The following is an 18,952-nucleotide window of genomic DNA, read 5'->3' as shown; positions in this document are numbered from 1 at the left end:
CTCGAGCATTCGCGCCGTCAGTATCAGTAGCAACGGTTGTTGACATATAAGCTTCGTGCCGCGGCTCAAAATTTCAAAATGTTAGAGTCACGCTTCTGATATGGGTCAGGAGAGCGCGAAAAAGATTCATTCGCGTGTGCCGTGTGCGTGTCTCTGTGTGGAGGAAGAAGGATTAACGCCAGAATCTCAGGTCGCGGTTCGCGTGAAGTGCTGAGAGCGTGTCGTAGAGGCGACTTTTTTTCAACCGTTGGCTCACGTCAAAAAGTGCGCGTTTCAAGGGTTCTCCTGATCAAGGCAAGTACGGCAGCCAGACGTGTTGGCGTTCTGGACTCGCGACTGAGCCAGGGTAAGGACCTCTGCGACACAGGAACGCTTCAACTTGCTGCTCCTACTCGCGAAAGAAAGAGGGCCAGAGGAGATTGGAGAGAGAGATCTTGTATGACAGTTGGCCTTCCCTACCTACTTCTGCCATCGACCTCTCTGCTAATCATAGACGACGGACGCTCCTCAAGACACGCTATCCCTTTACTCTCATCCTGACATCGGGACTGGGATCGAGACAGGTTAGGTTCCGTTTCCAGCATCTGCTCTCTGTCATCTGTCTTAGTATTGATCGCCAGCGGAAGATCCGACACGGCCACCACCACCTTCCACCTCGAATCACGCGTCGCACTCCATTTTTAGTTTGTAGCCAGCAACGATGATGCACGACCTCCCCACGCCCGCGCCTTCGTCGGACCCTCCGATGCCCGGATCGTCTCCGATCAAGGCATTCAAAGGCGACAAGGCGCACAACTCTGCAAATGCGCGACCTTTCACACCGCTCGACATTAACATCATCGGATCCAAGGTCAGAGCCTTTCACGACGCGAGGGAACTGGCTGGAGCTACGCCTCCTCCTTCGTCGCCTCCTGCCTCTTCTGTCTTTCACCCTTCCCCAATCGCGTCGTCCCGTCAGCAACCGCTCGGCCTCTCGCCCGTCAAGCAGCAGCGTTTCTTTCCAGCCTCGACTACACCCGTACGCAGCATCGTTTTAGAGCAGAGCCAGACCAGTCTCGACCTTGCAGCAACGCCGAAGAGTGGCGATGCACAAGCTCTAGGGCTTGTCCCAAACCCGGAGCTTGCGTCCAACGCCGAAGCAGTGCCCAAACTGCTCTTCGGCAGCAAGAGCGTCAGCTTGGTCATCGGCCGCTCCAAGCCTTCCGGCCAGCCTCATGCTTCGTGTGCATCGACAGCCGCCGACATCCCTGCCTCTATGCAGGGCTTGGGATCCAAGACGATCCTACGCGTCAACCTGCCCAACGAGGCGCGCCACGTCTCGCGCGTCCACGCCATCGTCGAATGGATCCCCTTCGTGACGCGTCCCGTTCCCAGCAACAAGGCTGGCATGTCGAGCTTCACCGCTAAAGGCTCGCCAGTTGCTGCCAAGCTCGCAAGTCAGAACGAGGCAGAGCCTAAGAAGACGAACGGCACGTTTATCGTTCGCGTCGTCGGCCAGAACGGACTTATTATCGATGGCAAGCGCCGTCGCGAGGGTCAAGTGTTGCGGCTCGCTTCCGGAAAGACGCTGATCGACTTTTTCGGCGTCCAGTGCCGTTTCCAGCACGCTGCCTCGAGCTCGGAACCGCAGCCTTCTCCCATCAAGTCTATGCAGTCTCGCGTCCAGGAGTGGACACAGAGGGTCACATCGCCCATCAAGAAAGCGACGCATGCGTCCATCGATCGATCAGAGGTAGAAGCACACGCCGTCACAAGCTCGCCGCCCGCTAGCTCGCCGCCTCCCATGCTGGGCCTCCTCTCGCCAAGGAAGCGTGCAGCTGCATCCAACAAGGCGCCGCAGCCACAGGTGGACGAAGAGGCGGAGGACGATATCACGAGCTCCCCGACTCCAGTCAACCGTCGCAGCGGTGGTCTCGTTGCTGGCCCACTCAACATCCAACAAGTCCGAGCGGGCGACAGTGATCAAGAAGCAGGTGGCAACGGGCTCGGTGGCATGGACGATGATGACGAAGAAGACGACGAGAGTGACGACGAAGACTACGTTCCTGCGGATAATCGCTCTCCTCAGATGGCCTTGCTGGTGACTCGCAAGCCTGTTGCTGCTCTTGTCGCCGATGATGTAGACGACAGCAGCTCGCTTTCGGATTTCGACACTGGTATTGTGGACCAGCAGATTGGCGACTCCGCTCTTGCCACGCAGCCAGCAAGATCAGCAGCAGCAATCTCATCGTCCCCAGCTCCGCGAGCACGCACTACGTCGGCCGATAGTAACGGAAGAAGTCGCGAATCGTCGGCTAGGCCGATTACGGCAGATGCTCTGACTGAGTCGCAGACGAGAATGCCTCCTCCCGCTGCAGCCATTGCTAGCGTCCGCAGCGCCGCACGAAGGTCGGCGAGCAACAGCCCTGCGCCGTCCTCCCCCATGCTCGGCTCGTCGGTGCAAGAGCTGCAATCGCTGGCTCGCACCTGCGTTCGACAGCTTGCCTCCACCTACGATTTGCCCGGTCTTCTCGCCGGTGCCGTCGTATTCCACCGCACCGCCACCATCAGTGCCTCGGAGGCGGTCCGATCCGTGCTAGCCACGACCCCGGGCTTGATGAAGGGCGAAGCTGGCGAGCACTCGGTCGCCTTCAGCCCTTCCAAGAGGAAGCTGCCCGGTGCCGCCACTCTGAAGCATGGCTGTGTGGTCGACGGATGGCCCACGAGTTCCGAGTCAAATGAGCGATGGGCTTCGATCGCTAGGAAGGCGTGGAGGGAGCATCTCGAGGTGGTGCTGCAGTCGTCGCCCATGTTCGGCGTCATCCAGCGAGCGGGCAAAGATGCGTCGGGCAACCCGCTCGAGTGCTGGTACTACTACGACAAGGAGAACGACCCGGACAAGGAGCGAGCCGAGAACCTGGGCGTGTTTGCCAAACCCATGCGAAAGGCGCTCAAGGGTCAAAAGCCCATCTTTTGGAAACGCAGCGGCTACGCTTCACGCCAGCAAGAAGACACGCTCGAGACCAAGAGCTCCGTGCAGGACGCCTCGTCCGAGGTGGTTTCCTCCTCTTCTTTGTCGCGCAAGGTGGATGCCGAGTCGATCGACATTGCCAACGCGCCGCTGCCTTCTTCCTCCATCGTCAACAGCCGCAAGAGGAAGGCGGCGACGGCGACGTCTGCGGCGACCCAGTCGCAGGGCGAGATGCAGAGTCAGGACAAGGATGCTGGCGCCACCTCTGGTGCACTGATGACGAACGAGGAGAGACGGCGTGAGAGGCTGCGCGCCAAGATTGCCAAGAGCGGTCTCTGGGACGAGACGCAGCCTGAAGAGAAGGAGGCGCCCACGTGGGACCGAAAGGGCGACCAGGATTACAGGAAGGGTCGCAAGTGACCCGCATCGCTACATAAGACCTGGCCTTGTATCGTTCGTTTTTCTCCTTCGATCGTTCTCTTGCTTCCTTCGCTTCACCATCAATGCAATGCTTTCTTTGTCTGTTCAGCATGTCATATGGGCTGTGCGTGTCGTTGGAGGAGTACTGTGCGGTCATTACTGGCACTTGGTCGGGATCGGTGATGGGGTTCACCCGAACAGAAATGCCGAGTGTAAAGCGGTACACATTGCTGTACGAGCCCACTACAATTGCGGCTTCGGTCACCATCCCGACACCGGTGTCGGGAGCATCCTCGCTTAGCTTATTCTGTACTTTGCGGCTGTTGCAATTTTCGGTCATCCTCCTACGGAATTTGTTCTCATTTCGTAAATAGCGTTCGTTGCAGCAGAAGGCCACGTCAAAGCGCCTGAGGCGCTTTGGTACATGCCGTCATCATGCGGGTCGACCATGACGCCTGTAGATTCTCCTCCTTTGCCACGAGCTTGGAACGCGACTGCATGACCATTCAAACAGCAGCGACAAGGTGCATGGCCTGAGCAAGCACTTACATCTCTCGCTTTGTGACTAATGAGATCGAGCTTTCGAGCTAGTTGCTTACATTCGGCGTCGGGAAGAACTAAATCTGTACTGTACTGTACGTCGTCGATCCTACTCGGGCTCCGAATCTAGAATGGAAAGAATGGAATTGGCACATACTTAATATTATGTATATTTAAGAAAGACATTTTGCAGCTGTTGCAATAGCAAATATGCGACACGATCCCGATCCCTACCAAAAGAAGAACACCGGTCCGCCAAGTCTTTCATCTTTCCCGCAGCGGGGGGCTCGTTCTTGCACTCTGTGCCGGCCATCTTTTTGAACGAGTTTAGAGCTTCGGGGTCGGGAATGCTGCGAATGCAGTCACGAGATTGTGTTGACTGACATCACCGTTGGTCGGTCTATTTTCAAGATGTAAATTAGCGTCAGAAGGCGAATTACAGCAACGACACACACACTTTCAGGGTCGCAGCAAAAGTCTCTCGAAATGAACTCTTCCTCCTTCCTACCCTCTGTCTCTGTTCAGAAGCCGTCGACCATGAACGCTTCTTCTTCACCTTGCCCTTCGCCATTCGCGACCATTGCCCAAAGGTCCATCATCGCGCACAGCTCCTTGCAGGATTCATGACCTTCACCACCACCGTCTAGAGGTCTGAGCGCAATGGCTCTCGTGGTCGTAGATTTAGACTGACTATAGAAACTTCGTCGAACTTAGACAGCGACTTTTAGTCTTTCGAAGGAAGCCACCATGAACTCGATCGATCCCGCCTCGGTTCCGCCACTCAACTCTGTGCAGCAGCAGCAGCAGCAGCAGCAGCAGCAGGCTGGTAGTACCGTCAGCACGGTGCGCACCTCTCACGAAGCAGGAACCGCTACTTTTGTCTCTTCGTCACAAAATGTCGCCTCCAGCAGTGGTGTGACGAATCGAAGAGGCACCGGGAAAACATCACGCACAGACGAAGACGAGGACGCAAAGAAAGCACCAGCAAGTGGCACCGGCTCCTCATCGACCAAGAGCAAGAAGCCCCAATCCCCAGACACATACCCGCTCTTTGCCGGCGACAAGCCTTGGTCGCAACGTTCCTGGGCATATCAATTGATGCCCTTCCGAGGCATGTGGTACGACCTCAGAAGACGCAAACCCTACCTCGTCAGCGACTGGCTCGAGGGCTTCGAGCCCCGAAACTGGTGGACCGTTGCCAACAGCATTGTACGCATGTATTTCATCAACCTCATGCCCGCCATTGCCTACGTGCTCGACATGAACTATCGCACCAATGGATCCTACGGCGTCAACGAGGTCATTCTCGCTTCGGCACTCGCTGCCATCGTCTTCTCCGTCTTCTCTGTCCAACCGCTCACCTTTGTCGGCGTCACCGGTCTCATCAATCTCGTCAATTATACCCAGTACGACATTTTTGTTGGCTACTACGGTTTCGACCGGCTCAACTACCTGCGCATCCAGGCGTGGTCGTTGATTTGGGCAGCAGGGTTCCATTTCGTCGTCGCCATCTTTAATGTGTGCGACTTTACTCGCTTCATCACCGACATGACCTCCGAAACGTTTGGGTTTTATGTGGGCGTCATCTACATCCAGAAGGGCATCGAGTTGCTGATTGAAGAGTTCGAGCCACTTCCTTTGGACAATGCGACTGGTTGGCTGTCAGTGACCATTGCCATGCTGTTTACCATTTCGGTGTACTTCGTGGCTAAGGTGGGAAACACGTCGTACCTGCCTTTCAACATTCGAAACTTGGTGGCTGGTTATGCCTTCGCAGCCGGCTGCATCTTTTGGACCGGGTTCAGCCACTTTCCCAAGAACTCGCTTCAGCGTCTCCACATCGAGCGGGTGCCGATCACCAAAGCATTCTTCCCCACGCTCGACCGCTCGTGGTTCATCGACTTCTGGAATATCGAACTCAAGTACGTCTTTGTCGGCGCACCGCTTGGCTTCCTCGTCATGCTCCTCTTCTACTTTGACCACAACGTGAGCAGCGTCATGGCTCAGGCACGAAACTACCCCGTGCGAAAACCAGCAGGGTTCCACTGGGACTTTTTCCTGCTCGGTATAACCACCCTCGTTTCTGGCTTCTTGGGCCTGCCGGCTCCCAATGGTCTGGTCCCGCAGGCCCCTGTGCATACCGAGACGCTGTCAGTGTACAAGCAGGTCGAAAAGCCGGATGCCGACAAACGCATTGCACAGGAAACGTTGTCCAAACGCAAACGCAAACGCAAGATGCGCACGGTCAAGCAGCAACATATTGTCAACATGCGAGTTGTGGAGAACCGCCTTTCGCACCTCATCATTGGTCTGTTGACACTCGGCACGATGACCCGACCTCTCCTCGTGGTGCTAGGCACTATGCCCCGCGCCGTGTTCGCGGGTATCTTCATCCTCGTCGGCTGGGCATCGATTGAGGGGAACAGTATCACCTTGCGCACCTTGGCCATCTTCAGGGATCGACGACTCGCCCCGCCCGACGAGCCGCTCAACACGGTCCGTCGCAGCAAGATCGCGCTGTTTGTGGGCATCCAGTGGCTGTTTGCGGCAATGACCATCGCCATCTCGGCGACAATTGCAGGTATTGGTTTCCCTGTGATCATTACGCTGCTGATACCCGTTAGGTACTATCTGGTGCCCAGGTGGTTTAGTCCGCTCGAGCTCAAAATCTTGGATGCGCCGACTGCGGATGCCGACGGAACACTGGCGTCGTTGGGCCACGAACCAGAACGCGTGACGGGTCGAGGGGTGGAGGTGGCTCTTGATACCAAGATCGCAGGGTCCTTATACCACAAGAAGTCGCTAGACGAGGAAGAGACGGACGATGAGGAGGGTAACGATGGCGGAGTAGGTGGAGGCATGAGTGAGGAAAAATCGGCGTCGCAGTTCCGGGACGATTATGCGAAGCATCAACATTCGCGAGACGATGAAGAAGCTCGTATCGGCGGGGGAGGTCACACTGAAGAGGTCACTTCGGCTACCCACGAGGTTACAGAACCAGCTCGACGAGAAGTCGTGCGCACCGTTGCAGGATTGGGAGGTCATGAGACCGCCGATCCCAAACGCCACGTTGCGGCTGCTTCGGAAGCTGGCGTTATCGGATCTGGCCTTGGCTCTGGGGCTGCAGTGGCTGCTGAGGATGATCGTCTCGAGGAGGCCGAACAAGCGGCTGAAGCTGACGACGCTCGATCGGCGGCGCAACAAGAACAGAAAACATCTGCCACCGCGATGTCCACCGTGCAAGAAACTAAGCCGGCCTCGCAGGAGAACGACACACCATGCGCCAGTCCACCGACAACAGCCGGCTCACACTTCGTCGAGCAGACCTCTGAGCTTCTAGATGAGAACACGACAAAGGAACCCAAGTCGCTCAAGAAAAGGCGCTACGTTACGGTCGAGAACCCGGTCCGAGGCGCTGGCACACCTCCGCCGCCTGTCCAGTGGCGACAGGGCGACGACGCACAAGAGTAGATTCAAGTCACTCTCTCACTTACACCAAAAATGAAATGCTCTCTTTAATCGCCCTTTGGTCCCAGCTCAATTCAGTGTGTAAGTCTTATTGACAATTCTGTGGTGAAGGTCAGACGGCAGGACGGCGTATGAGGCTGCATTAAGAAGTGAGGGAAAATCGCGGGAGTCGGATCTGAATTTTTTTGGGCGGGTTGAGAAGATTCATGCTTGATCAAGCAGCTCCCATTGCTATTGCTACCACCCCTCTCAACCCTTGATAGACATCGGAAGAACCTTCCGGTCTCGAAAGCGATGAGGCTCGCAAATCGCTATATCTCCAGTATACCGCACTTGTCCGCGAGCGTTCGTCGGGTCTCGACACGGGCTGTGCTGTCCAAACCCCGAACGGTCTTGCACTCCTCTTCTTCCGGGTTGGCACATGTGCAGCAAACTGCTGGGTATCTCTGCCGCACAAGACTACCCAACACTCGCTCCTTCGGCACATCCCAACGATGGTATGTCGCCGACCAAACAGCGCCACATGCGGAAAAGCACCCCATCGCAGCACTACGCAACATCTCGATCATCGCTCACATCGACGCGGGCAAGACAACACTTACCGAACGGCTCCTGCACCTCACGCACGCCCTCAGCGGAACCTCGTCCAGCACCTCGAATGCTCTTCCTGGTGACGTCGACTCCGGCAGCACAGTGACCGACTTTCTCGAGCAAGAGAGAGAGCGCGGGATCACCATCCAATCCGCTGCTGTCGGGCCCGTGTGGTGGCCACCTCCGTCCTCCGGATCGCAACACGCGGAGAGACCGCCGGTGGGGATAACGCTCGTCGACACGCCAGGGCACATTGATTTCGGGATAGAAGTTGAGCGTGCTCTACGCGTTGTCGATGGCGCCGTGGTTGTTCTGGACGGCGTCGAAGGTGTCGAGGCGCAGACGGAGAACGTGTGGTCCCAGGCGGCACGGTACGACGTCAAGGCATCGCTGCTGTTCATCAACAAGCTCGACCGGATGGGCAGCTCGATCGCGCAGTCGCTGCGCAGCGTGATCCGGTCCGGCATGCATAGCAGACCGCTGCTGCTGCAGCTTCCTATCCCGGTACGCGGGAGCGACGAGCCGGGGATCGCTGGGCTGGTGGATCTGGTGGAGATGCAGAAGCTCACTTTTGCAGGCAAGGCAGGCGATGTGGTAACGCGCACACCGCTGCAAGAGGCGGATGAAATGTTTGAGGAGGCCCGCCAGGCGCGGCATGCGCTGGTCGAGTGTCTCGCGTCGTTGGACGAGGAGCTGCTGGAAGAGCTGTTTGGGCTGCCGACCAGTTCGAATGAAGAACCGCATGCAAAAATGTCAGCTGCGTCGCTCAAGGGTGCGATCCGAAGGCAGACGTTGGCGGGCAGTATCTTGCCTGTACTGTGCGGCTCGGCTGCGAAGAATGTCGGTGTCCAACCGCTGCTCGATGCGATTTCCGACTTCCTCCCAAGCCCTATGGACAAGCCATCTGTAACGGGAACCACGTCTTCCTCCGAAGGCAAGGAAGGTGTAGAATCCAGCAGCAGCAGCGGCAAGGACGTCTCAATCTCGCTGCAGGACAAACGCACCACAGCTCTCGCCTTCAAGGTGGTGCACGACAAACGACGTGGACCGACAACATTTGTCCGCATCTACTCTGGCACGCTCCAACGTTCCAGCGTGCTGTTCAATACGACCACGGGAGCGCGGGAACGTCTCTCGCGGGTGCTCTTCCCATTCGCGGACCAGTACGTCGAGACAGCCACCTTACGAGCGGGACAGATCGGCGTCATCCTAGGGTTGCGAGACACGCGAACAGGAGATACGCTCGTCGACATCTCTTCCACCCCGCACACACAATCCAAGTCCAGCAGCAGCGCCAAGCTAGACACCGACCAGGCAAAGGCTCTGCGTCTCAAACGCGTCCATATTCCCCCACCGGTGTTCAGTATGTCGTTGGAACCTGCAAGCAAGTCGGACGTCGATACGGTTTCGGAAGCGCTTCATTTGCTGATCCGCACCGACCCGTCGCTGAGGCTCGACGAGTCGGGCGAGGGCACTACGGGCCAGATGGTGCTGAGTGGGATGGGCGAGTTGCACCTGGAGATTGCTAAGGATCGGCTGGCGAACGAGTTTGGGGTGAATGCACGGATGGGTGCGGTCCGGGTCTCGTATAGGGAGACGCTGGACGAAGGCATGGGTGGTGTAGAGGTGGAGGAGGTGGTGGAGAGGGAGTTGGCGGGGAAGAAGATCAAGGTTGGCGCGAGGATGAGGGTTAGAGGATTGGAAGAGGAGGAATTGCATTTGGCGGGGGGTGCGGAAGCGGCAGTGTATGGGGGCAACGTGGTCGATGTTTCTCTGGCCTCTGCTGATGGAGAGGAGGGCGATGGAAAGGACTTTGACAAAGCGGGAGCAGAGGACGAGGAGGATATCGAGGCATATCTCGCCGACACGCCCCAAGCTCATCGCAGCAAATCTTCCAAAGGCACCACCTCCTCTACCGCATTGTCCGCCTCAGACCTACCTCCAGGCATCGACCTCTCCACGCTCGAGACCATGTTCAAAACTGGCATGGTCGCAGCGCTCTCCCGCGGCCCGCTCACTTCGAACCCGCTCATGAACCTCCACATCTCGATCTCGAACATCCAGCTGTTCGGCGACCTTTCTTCGTCCGCAGCGATCTCGTACCTGCTCTCGCACCTGCTGCGCAAAGCCCTGCGCACCGAGCCCAAACTCAACCCGGAGACCGGCTTGGCCACCTCCAGCGCCACGCCGCTGACAACACTCATGGAGCCGATGATGAGCACGCGCATCACGCTGCCCGAAGCACACCTGGGCAAAGTGATCAACGACATTACCGCCGAACAGAACGGCCTGGTGCAGGACGTCGTGCATCTTTCTTCCACTTCGAGCCAACAGGGCGAAAGTACGCAAGCGGCGGAAGAAGAGGTGTTTATCCCCAATCCGCAGACGAACCGGTTCGAGGTGCAGTCGTCTGCTGCTTCGGCCGGGGTTGCTGGGAAAGCAGACGGGGGAGAGGCCATGGGCAAGGCTGAGATTCATGCTGTGGTACCGCTGGCGAATCTGGTGAGGTACAGTTCCAAGTTGAGGGCGTTGACGGCGGGAAATGCGCAGTTCAGCATGCAGTTGCAAGGGTTTGCGAAGGCGTCTAAGCAGAGGCAGGCGGAGATCCTGCAGGAGTTGGGGCGATAGAACGCTGAGCACCTCTTCAATCGATCTTTGTTGTTGCACCATCATCTCATCGCTCTATCACATCCAATCGGCTGATTGTGTTGACTGTTTTTGATTGTGCTGCAGACTGACCTTGCATCCGCATAGCCTTCTACGAGAGGTGGTCAAGTCGAAGCAGGATAGTCTACACCACTGACCCTCACCCGATCCCTTCGCTCCATCAACCCTGCCTCCACCTTGTACCCCTCCAACAGCCCCTTACTAACCTTACTGCCACCACACACCTCTACCACCACGTTTAGCCTCCCGTTCTCCCGCACTTTTCCTTGCAATTTCTCCGAGCCCTCCACGATCCGCTCCAAAATCCACGGATGGAAAACAGGCGTCAAGGCCGACGCACAGCTGAGCTCGACCATCCTCTCTGCACCCAGATCGGACTCCGAATGCGCGCTGAACTGCCAGCAGGCGGAGGCGGAGAGGTCGTCGGTGACAGTGAGGGTGATGATTTCACCGTTTCGAGAGTAGGAGATGGCGTCGTGGAGGGTGGTGAGTGAGCATTTCTTGGTGCCCATGCTGGTGCATTTGCTCTCGATTGCGTGGAGTGCTACGACGTCGTTGGGCAGACTCGGGGTTGGGTTGGTGGAGTAGTGGTCGATGGAGCGGTTAAACGAGTCGACGCCGAAGTTTTGCACTGCGACCAGTGTCGGCGGTGGACCAGCTTGACGTTCGACACCTTTGATAATGCCGCGAAGCAGTCCGCCGCCGCCGACGGAGCTGATGAGCACATCAATCGAAGGCAGCTGGGCGTACACTTCGTCCACCAGCCCACTGTGCCCTTCCACTAATGCCTCCCCCTCGAATGGATGCACGTACACCGCTCCCTTCCCGCCCAGCTCCCGCATCCTCTCCACCTCCGCCCTCGCCGCCGCGTCGGCCGCATCCCACGCCTCGCCCCCCACCACCACCCTCGCCCCCTCGCCCCTCAACCGCTCAACCACCTCTTCCTCTGTCGTCACAGGCACGTAGATCGTACACGCCACACCCGCCCTGCTTGCGGCATACGCCACCGCCAGCCCTGCGTTGCCGCCGGATGACGAGACGAGGTGCGTGCCCGCAGCTCCGTAGGTGGAGATGGCCTGTTGACAGATCGCGCCGATGCCGCGGATCTTGAACGAGCCCGACGGCTGGTCGCAGTCCAGTTTGAGGTAGACGTTGTGACCTGTGCGGCTGCTGAGGTGGGGGGAGTGGAGGAGCGGGGTGGTCTGGTGCAGAGGGCTGCTTAGCGGGTCGGAGGCGGTGGGGGCCGCGGTGGACGTGGGTGCAAGGGAAACCGCGTCGATCGTCATGGCTGTGACGCTGATATCAAGCACGAGTGCGTTTAGTTGGAAGCAGGTCACAGCTGTGAGAGATGTTCTTGGGAGTCATATGGAAGGAAGCAACGAAAGGGTGTATATGACACAAGTCTCTTGTCAGCGACAAGGACCGCACGCGGGAACTCGGAAGTGTCCTACCACCGTGTGCCGGCGTGGCTTCGGCGTGCTGCTCGGCAAATTTCGCCGATGTTCTTCTCAGCACGCCCACACTCACTTCAGGTCTTCCCCCACTTCGATAACACCAAGACCTCGCCATCAAAGACCACACACACCATACACTGTTGGAAGACAATTGAATCCAGCAGAAGTGACATGACCAGACAACCGCAATCAAAATCGACGCATCATCCCCAACCTCCGCTTACCCTTATTCTGACTACCGTTGCTCGAGCCACGACCAGACGACGACCCGTCTGAACCGTTCGTGTCGCCGCCGCTTCCGATTACAATGGGCGAGTTACGCGATCCACCTCCCGGACCTCCTGCTGTCGGCCCCGAGTTTGCGGGCAGCATATTGAGAATACTGCTGATCCCCTGCGAGTGAGCCTGCTGGAAACTGTTGAGGTCAGCGCGCGGACGTGGAGCCGTTCCATCTTCACGTGCCAGCGCCACCGAGTCTTCAGGACGCGCTCGGAGGCGTACAGCATCCGTAAATGACGGTGGAGCTGGCGGTGTTGCTGCCGGCTGACGAGAGGGCGGTACCAGTGGCTGCTTGCGTCTTCCGCCTGCACCGAACGGGGTCGGCGCTTCGGAGCGATTGGAAAAGGCTCCAATCACATTACCGCCAGCTCGACTTGGGTCTCCTCCTCCTCCAAGAGAAGAGGCGCGCTGAAACCCGGAATACGCAAGCGGAGGAGATGCATCGCCGTCCACAGCAGACGAAAAGCTGCCGAGACTCGGCGGCACGAACCCGAGCCTTTTCTTGACTTCGCCACTGTTCTGCCCTGCACCTTGGCGTCCGGCATTTGATGCAGAGCGAAGACCATCGTCACTGTACAGACCAAAACCCATCTGCGAGTTCCAACCTCCCGTAGCACCGCTGTGCACGCCAGCCGATGTGTACCCGCCCGCCCCACCGTAGCTCGAGTACGTACCGAAGCCAGTGATGCGACCGCTGTTCATCTGATCCACTTGCTGCACCTCCTTGCCTGACTTCTTTTCCCATCCCGTAATCGCTTCCTTGATTTTCGCATCGCTAGGCAGCGCTTTACCCGTCACTCCTGCCATGGTCTTGACCGCGTCCGTGTCGACTTCGGGACGCGATGTGCAAAACTTGATCGCCTTCTTGGCGTCACAGGATCCTCCGTCCTGTTTGGACGCAATAGAAGCGACAAAATTGCTGAGCATCTTGTCCTGTGTATCGCCTCCCTGCATTCGTGCCGTGGCATGGGTGAGGTACAACATGCATTCCGCGCGCGTCATGGCGACGTAGAGCAAACGGCGCTCTTCGGCAATCTCGTCGGGTCGCTCGCATCTGAACGACGGGAAGCAGCCTTCTTCGATAGCAGGGATGAATACCACCGGCCACTCGAGACCTTTGGCGGCGTGACAGGTCGAGAGCGTCACTTTGGGCTTCTTCTTTTCGTCCTTGTCGTCTGACTCTGCATCCATATCCGTTGCCAGGATCGATGCCTCCAAGAACACACGAAGTGGCGTCTTATTCTCCTCTCCTCCGTCGCCCTCTCCCTCATCTTCTTCCATGTGAGCGACCCTGTCCTCAACTTCGTCCAGCTTTGACAGGAGGATTGATTTGGGTTCGTTACCGTCCTCGTCGGCACTCGCTTCTTCGTCGAAGGCGGTCTCGGCCTTCGTGGTGCGACGCTTCTTCGATGGACCAGGCTTGCTTTCGGCCTGCCTAACTGCTTCCTGATTCTCTTCGCTTGAATCACACAGGTCGATCACCTCGCCTTTGACCAATGGCAACGGCTGGGGGCGGCGCTTTGCAGCCCCATGCTTGTTGAAGAAAGGATGTGTCGAAGGTTTGTGAGGATCCGTGGGACGCGCGGGCTTGATGTCCACCTCTTCAAACTCGTCATCTTCGCCGTCGCTTTCATACCGTGCCTTCTTCCCAGTATCTGCTCCTTCCTGATTCGAAAGAGTGTGCGAGAGGATCTCCTCGACGGGGATGGACGGAGCATTGCCGTCAGCATACGCAGTGTTCTGAGCCACAATGGTGGAGAACGAGATAAGCTCCTGCACATTGCCCCACCGTGCCTCGTAGTCCGGCTGCGCCTTGAGGTAGTTCTCGTAGTTGATCTTTTCAATGAGTGTCTCGATCAGTTGTGCTACGGGCGTGCCTGCTCTCGCTGCCTGTCGCACCGCCTCTACAGCTTCAACAAGATCCTTGAGCCCCTTCTTCATGGCTGGCTTAATGCCTGGATTCTTGCCTCCCTGGACCACTCGTTCGACGAGCTCCATGGGCTTGCAGCCTTCTTGCTTGGCCATGTTGAGAAGATCTGTGACGCTTTTCTCGCCGATACCTCGTTTGGGTACATTCACGACGCGGATAAAGGCCGGGGTGAAGCCCGGATTGTCTGCAAGCGCCAGATAGGCAAGCAAGTCCTTGACCTCCATTCGGTCGAAGAACTTATGTCCGCCCATCATCCTCGAGTCGATGCCTCTGGCTTGCAGCTCGGCTTCGATGGCACGAGAAAGGTAGTTGAATCGAAGCAAGATGACAAAGTCGTTGAAGTCAAGCATGCCTCCGGAATGAGCAATGAGACGCTTGACTTCGGATGCAATGTAAGCGCCCTCGAGCTGTGCCGAGCCGTGGCACTTGAGAACGACGGGCAACCCACGAGGATGTGAGGTAAAGAGGTCCTTGTCGACGCGCGCAGTGTCCTGCTGGACCACCTTGAGTGCAAGCTCGAGAATGGCGCCGGTGCTGCGATAGTTTTCTTCGAGGCGCGCCTGCTGTGTCCCCTTGAATTCCTTCGTCATTTTGTCGAGATTGCCTATCTCTGCGCTACGCCAGCCATAGATGCTCTGGTCCGGATCGCCGACAATGCTGACGGCTTGGGAGGCGGTGGCGACCAGCCGCATGAGCTCGTACTGGGTGATGTTTGTGTCCTGGAACTCGTCGACGAGCACATGCCGGATGTTGCGCGCCACCTGGTTCTGCTGACGAAAGAGCTGGACGCCGTACACGAGCAGATCGTCAAAGTCCAAGGCATTTGCGTCGACGAGCTGCTGCTGGTACATAAAGTAGATGGTGGCAATGATCTGCTTGAACGGGGCTGACCCTAGGAGTTTTCTTCCAATCGCGGCTCGTCGGGAATCGCCCTTAGCCGCTTCCTGCTCTGCCAGCTGCCGGTACCGCACGGGGTCTATCTCCTTTGCCTTTGCTTTCGAGATCTCGGACATGGCTTGCTCTGGTTTGATGGAGAGATGCTCCTTGTCGATGTCCGGTTTGAGCTCCTTGAGAATGGCCTTGAACATGCGTTTTGCGTCGTCCGAGTCAATGATGGTGAAGTTGTTGGGGAGCGAAATAAGTCTGCCGTACTTGCGTAAGTACCGAGCACAGACCGAGTGGAAAGTCCCAATGACAAGATTATCGACGCGCTCCTTACCGATGAGCTTGACGAGACGCATCTTCATCTCATTGGCGGCCTTGTTGGTGAAGGTGACCACCAGGATGTCTTCAGGTTTGAGCTGGTTGGCCGGGTCGAGGATGAGCCATGCCACTCGAGATGTGAGCACTCGCGTCTTGCCCGAGCCTGGACCTGCTAGAATTTGAAGGCATGATGTCGGCGAGTGGGTAGCAGCCGCGTATTGCGATGCAGAGAGCGACTGGAGGTATGCTGGCCGATCGGAGCCTCGTTGCGCGCTGGTTGAAGCCGCTGCGTTGTTGGCATTATTGCTGCTGTCAGACTTGTGCACTGAGTCAGAAGTGCTCGCGGTGGTCGAAGTGGCGCTTGGCGCCATTATGCCAAAACCTGTGTGTTGCCAGGCATCCGACAATGCCCAGTGCGGCTCGCTGGAACTGTTGGTGATTGTTCCGGCTTCGGAAGCTATCCGAAGGGGCTGAAGTACACTAACGCGGTGTGGCCGGCAAGTTCTTGGCCAGACCGCTGCGTGTCTGAGCTTGCCTTTGCCTTTGCAGGCTAATGCAAGACTCCGTTCGGAGCAGGAGGGGGGATACGGGAAGCGTTCGTGTCGTGAGTCAAGCCTGTATGCACGGAAGAAGTCCAGGTGAAAGCGGCGGTCAATCCTGCAATTCTTCCTCCACTTTCTGTTACTTTTTCTCTTGCCTCAACTCAGCTTTTTTGCTTTCCTCTCCAGATGTTGGTCTCTCCTAACACCAGGGGCGCGTCTCGGGTTCGGTTCGCGTAACGCACCATTCAGCCTCGTCGAGCACTGCTCCGCTCTGACAATTCTCCAGGAGTGGCGACCGAGCGTTGATCGCATTGTTTTTTTCATCAGCTAGTAAGCTCATGAGTGAAGAAATGACAATCTGTATGCTCTAGAAAGTTTGGAAACGTGTGTCTGTTGGACGTTGTGGTAGAAGTGCATCAGATCACCACCAAAACGCGTCGACTTGGATCGTTGCAAATGAAGAGCAGTGGGGCATTGGTGGCTTGCGACATCGGCGAGCTCCCTCACTTATCCAAGCCCGGCCTTGAACTGCTGTTGAGCCCACTGTCCCACTCCGACATTATTCTACGTGGCTGTGGTGCTACACTACAGCCCCTGGAGCACGAGTGCAACGAGGCGTGCTTCGCAAGTCCTTTCATAGCTTGCCGGGGTCCAAGGTTACATAAAGCACAGAGAGTCAAGCCGAGCGAACCCCCAGAGACCTCAGCACACCCTTCTCATAAGTCTCCGTTTTCCCTTGCCAAACATGAAGACCTGCACCCTTATCCTCCCCCTCGTGTTTGCCGCCATCTCGTGCACTGCCGCCCGCATCGTCCACGACGAACACGACGTCCCCTCCGGCCCCAACCCCACCTCAAACTCCTACGGCCTCTCATGGAAGCAGACTCATGAGAAAGCTACCAACCAGACCCAAGGTGGGCTCGGCAGCTCCGTCTCCGGCTACTTCCCCGAGATGTCCAAGGAGAAAATCGGCCTAGGCTGCGGTATCAACTGGGGGAATGGCTCACTCCACGCCGGGTTCGACGGCGGTGACCCGGACAATGGTGTTGGCGGTGGCTTCGATTGGAAGCCACATGCTCTCAGCAGTATCGTGGGTGTTCACTTCAAGGGCACCAAGATCAACCTCAATATGACGATTACAGAGCAGAACACAGTGCTGTTCAACGTCAATGGCTTCGATCTCGATTGGGACAAGGTCCTCCAGCAGCAGTTGCACAAGGATGCCGAGAAAGACGGCGAGGGATACGGTGGGGAATTTCCGGCCGTCACCGACTTTAAGCATACCGGTCCAGCTCTCCTCGATGATGAGAACCTGCCTTGATACTCTTCCACTTGCGACGACTCTCGCGTCTGTACGTAACTCAAAGCTCCTCTTTGCGCTTGACGTAGAGCTCCCCTCAATATCTGTCTTTCATCTTTGGTCCTGAACCCGCAATACGCAAAATGCTTCAAGGCTGTAGAATCACTTTCCGATACAGAAGAAGAACATTCATGGTTTGAATACTGCTTCAGTACAGGTGAGAGTTGCGAATACGACTATACTGTATTGCGCAAAGAAAAGAAAGAAATGACACGAAGCGACAGAGAACGGCTATTCGACCGTCTATGAGGAGTCAAAATCACCGTCTCCAGTCCCTTTGGAGTCTGACTCACTGTCCGCTCGTCCCGTGGAATCACCACTGCCAATAGCGTCAGCCTCCCCACCTTCTCCAGCAGCAGTACCGCTACCGCCGCCGCTTACCCCACCGCTAGCAGCCGCAGCACCATCGCTTGGAACAGCTGCGGCACCATCACCACCTATACTGGCTGCATTGCCACCAGCAGGAGCGGCTGCACTACCATTGCCAGCACCAGCGCCAGCGCCAGTATTAGCAGCAGGCTGTGCCGCACCCTGCGCTGCCGTCGGCGGGGCTCCGATCGCTTGGCCATGCCAGCTCGGCGCGTGCGCCCCCGGCCTCAAATTCCCATCCTTGTCGTAGATCATGCCCTGCCACTTGACGCCGGCCTGGGCGAACTTCTGCTCCTGTTCTCTGATGAGTTTGGCCGAGTGGGCGCGGAGCATCTCGCGCGTCTGTTTGTAGTACTGCGCGTTGAGCTGCGAGTTGTAGTACGACTTTTCCAGGTTGTAGTTGGTCACGATGCCCAGGACGGAGAGCATGGTGGGGACGGCGAGGAGCGAGCCGTAGAAGCCCATCCATTCGATGTCGCCTGCGATGCCGGCGACGCCACGCTTGTCGAATGCGCCTGTGTCGCGGGGGGCTGTTGTGGAGTGCTGGTGGTGTTTGCGGACGTACTGGAATCGCTTTGATGCGCGATTGTCGGGTGGCGGGGAGGGAGGAGACTGATGTCGACGAGCGTGTGGCTTCCGACACCGCGCAGGCGCGTCGGAAGCACGCGCCAACGGCGTCCAAACGAGTATGAGTAGCAAGAAGCGTACGACGAAGCGTCCTGCTCTAGTCATCTTATTACCCGTAAGACTCGACAGTGGAAGTACGATGAGATGATGGTGGATCAATAAGACTGACTCCTCTGAACTGTGACGCTAAGCACTCCCCTGCCTCTGCGAAAGTAGGCCCCTCACCGATGCCAGCCCACCTTCATAAACTACTACTTTACAGGGGCAACATCCGGTCACCCCCTCATCGCGTGCTCTTGCGATGTGATCAGCTTCAACTTCATCTCGTTTGAACTCAAGAGGTTCATGACAACCGACGCCATCTTTCCGAAAGTGCGTCTTCTCCACAACCAAACGTTTCACGCAATGAGCTCAATCTGCCAGCAACGATGAAACGCACAAACCACAGGCCACGATCAAAAGGTAGGAATGAAGGACAGCCCCAACTATGGGCGGCGTCAAATGCTTGTTTTTGCGATTGTGTTGGAGGAAAGATTACGGGAAACGGGCTTG

General features: G+C 57.2%; 6 protein-coding genes across 6 annotated transcripts; 4 read left to right on the top strand and 2 right to left on the bottom strand.

Moving 5' to 3' along the window:
• Positions 1 to 700: 700 nt before the first annotated feature.
• On the top strand, positions 701 to 3,227 carry EX895_003772 (uncharacterized protein; the record flags this gene model as incomplete). Its single annotated transcript, XM_029884370.1, has 2 exons — positions 701 to 3,075; positions 3,188 to 3,227. The coding sequence occupies 2 exons, from the start codon at positions 701 to 703 to the stop codon at positions 3,225 to 3,227; spliced, it is 2,415 nt and encodes an 804-aa protein (XP_029739080.1).
• A 1,430-nt stretch (positions 3,228 to 4,657) lies between these two features.
• EX895_003771 (uncharacterized protein) lies at positions 4,658 to 7,381 on the top strand (the record flags this gene model as incomplete). Its single annotated transcript, XM_029884369.1, has 1 exon — positions 4,658 to 7,381. The coding sequence occupies one exon, from the start codon at positions 4,658 to 4,660 to the stop codon at positions 7,379 to 7,381; it is 2,724 nt and encodes a 907-aa protein (XP_029739079.1).
• A 291-nt stretch (positions 7,382 to 7,672) lies between these two features.
• EX895_003770 (uncharacterized protein) lies at positions 7,673 to 10,597 on the top strand (the record flags this gene model as incomplete). Its single annotated transcript, XM_029884368.1, has 1 exon — positions 7,673 to 10,597. The coding sequence occupies one exon, from the start codon at positions 7,673 to 7,675 to the stop codon at positions 10,595 to 10,597; it is 2,925 nt and encodes a 974-aa protein (XP_029739078.1).
• Positions 10,598 to 10,740: 143 nt separating this feature from the next.
• On the bottom strand, positions 10,741 to 15,873 carry EX895_003769 (uncharacterized protein; the record flags this gene model as incomplete). Its single annotated transcript, XM_029884367.1, has 2 exons — positions 10,741 to 11,924; positions 12,315 to 15,873. 2 exons carry the CDS (start codon positions 15,871 to 15,873, stop codon positions 10,741 to 10,743), a joined length of 4,743 nt encoding a protein of 1,580 aa, XP_029739077.1.
• Positions 15,874 to 16,789: 916 nt separating this feature from the next.
• On the top strand, positions 16,790 to 17,365 carry EX895_003768 (uncharacterized protein; the record flags this gene model as incomplete). Its single annotated transcript, XM_029884366.1, has 1 exon — positions 16,790 to 17,365. One exon carries the CDS (start codon positions 16,790 to 16,792, stop codon positions 17,363 to 17,365), a length of 576 nt encoding a protein of 191 aa, XP_029739076.1.
• A 282-nt stretch (positions 17,366 to 17,647) lies between these two features.
• On the bottom strand, positions 17,648 to 18,505 carry EX895_003767 (uncharacterized protein; the record flags this gene model as incomplete). The annotated part of the gene is made up of 1 exon (XM_029884365.1): positions 17,648 to 18,505. One exon carries the CDS (start codon positions 18,503 to 18,505, stop codon positions 17,648 to 17,650), a length of 858 nt encoding a protein of 285 aa, XP_029739075.1.
• Positions 18,506 to 18,952: the final 447 nt, after the last annotated feature.

Source organism: Sporisorium graminicola, chromosome SGRAM_22 (genome assembly GCF_005498985.1).
Source record: "Sporisorium graminicola strain CBS 10092 chromosome SGRAM_22, whole genome shotgun sequence".
NCBI lineage: Eukaryota > Fungi > Basidiomycota > Ustilaginomycetes > Ustilaginales > Ustilaginaceae > Sporisorium > Sporisorium graminicola.
This window is presented reverse-complemented; position numbering and strand designations above follow the sequence as displayed.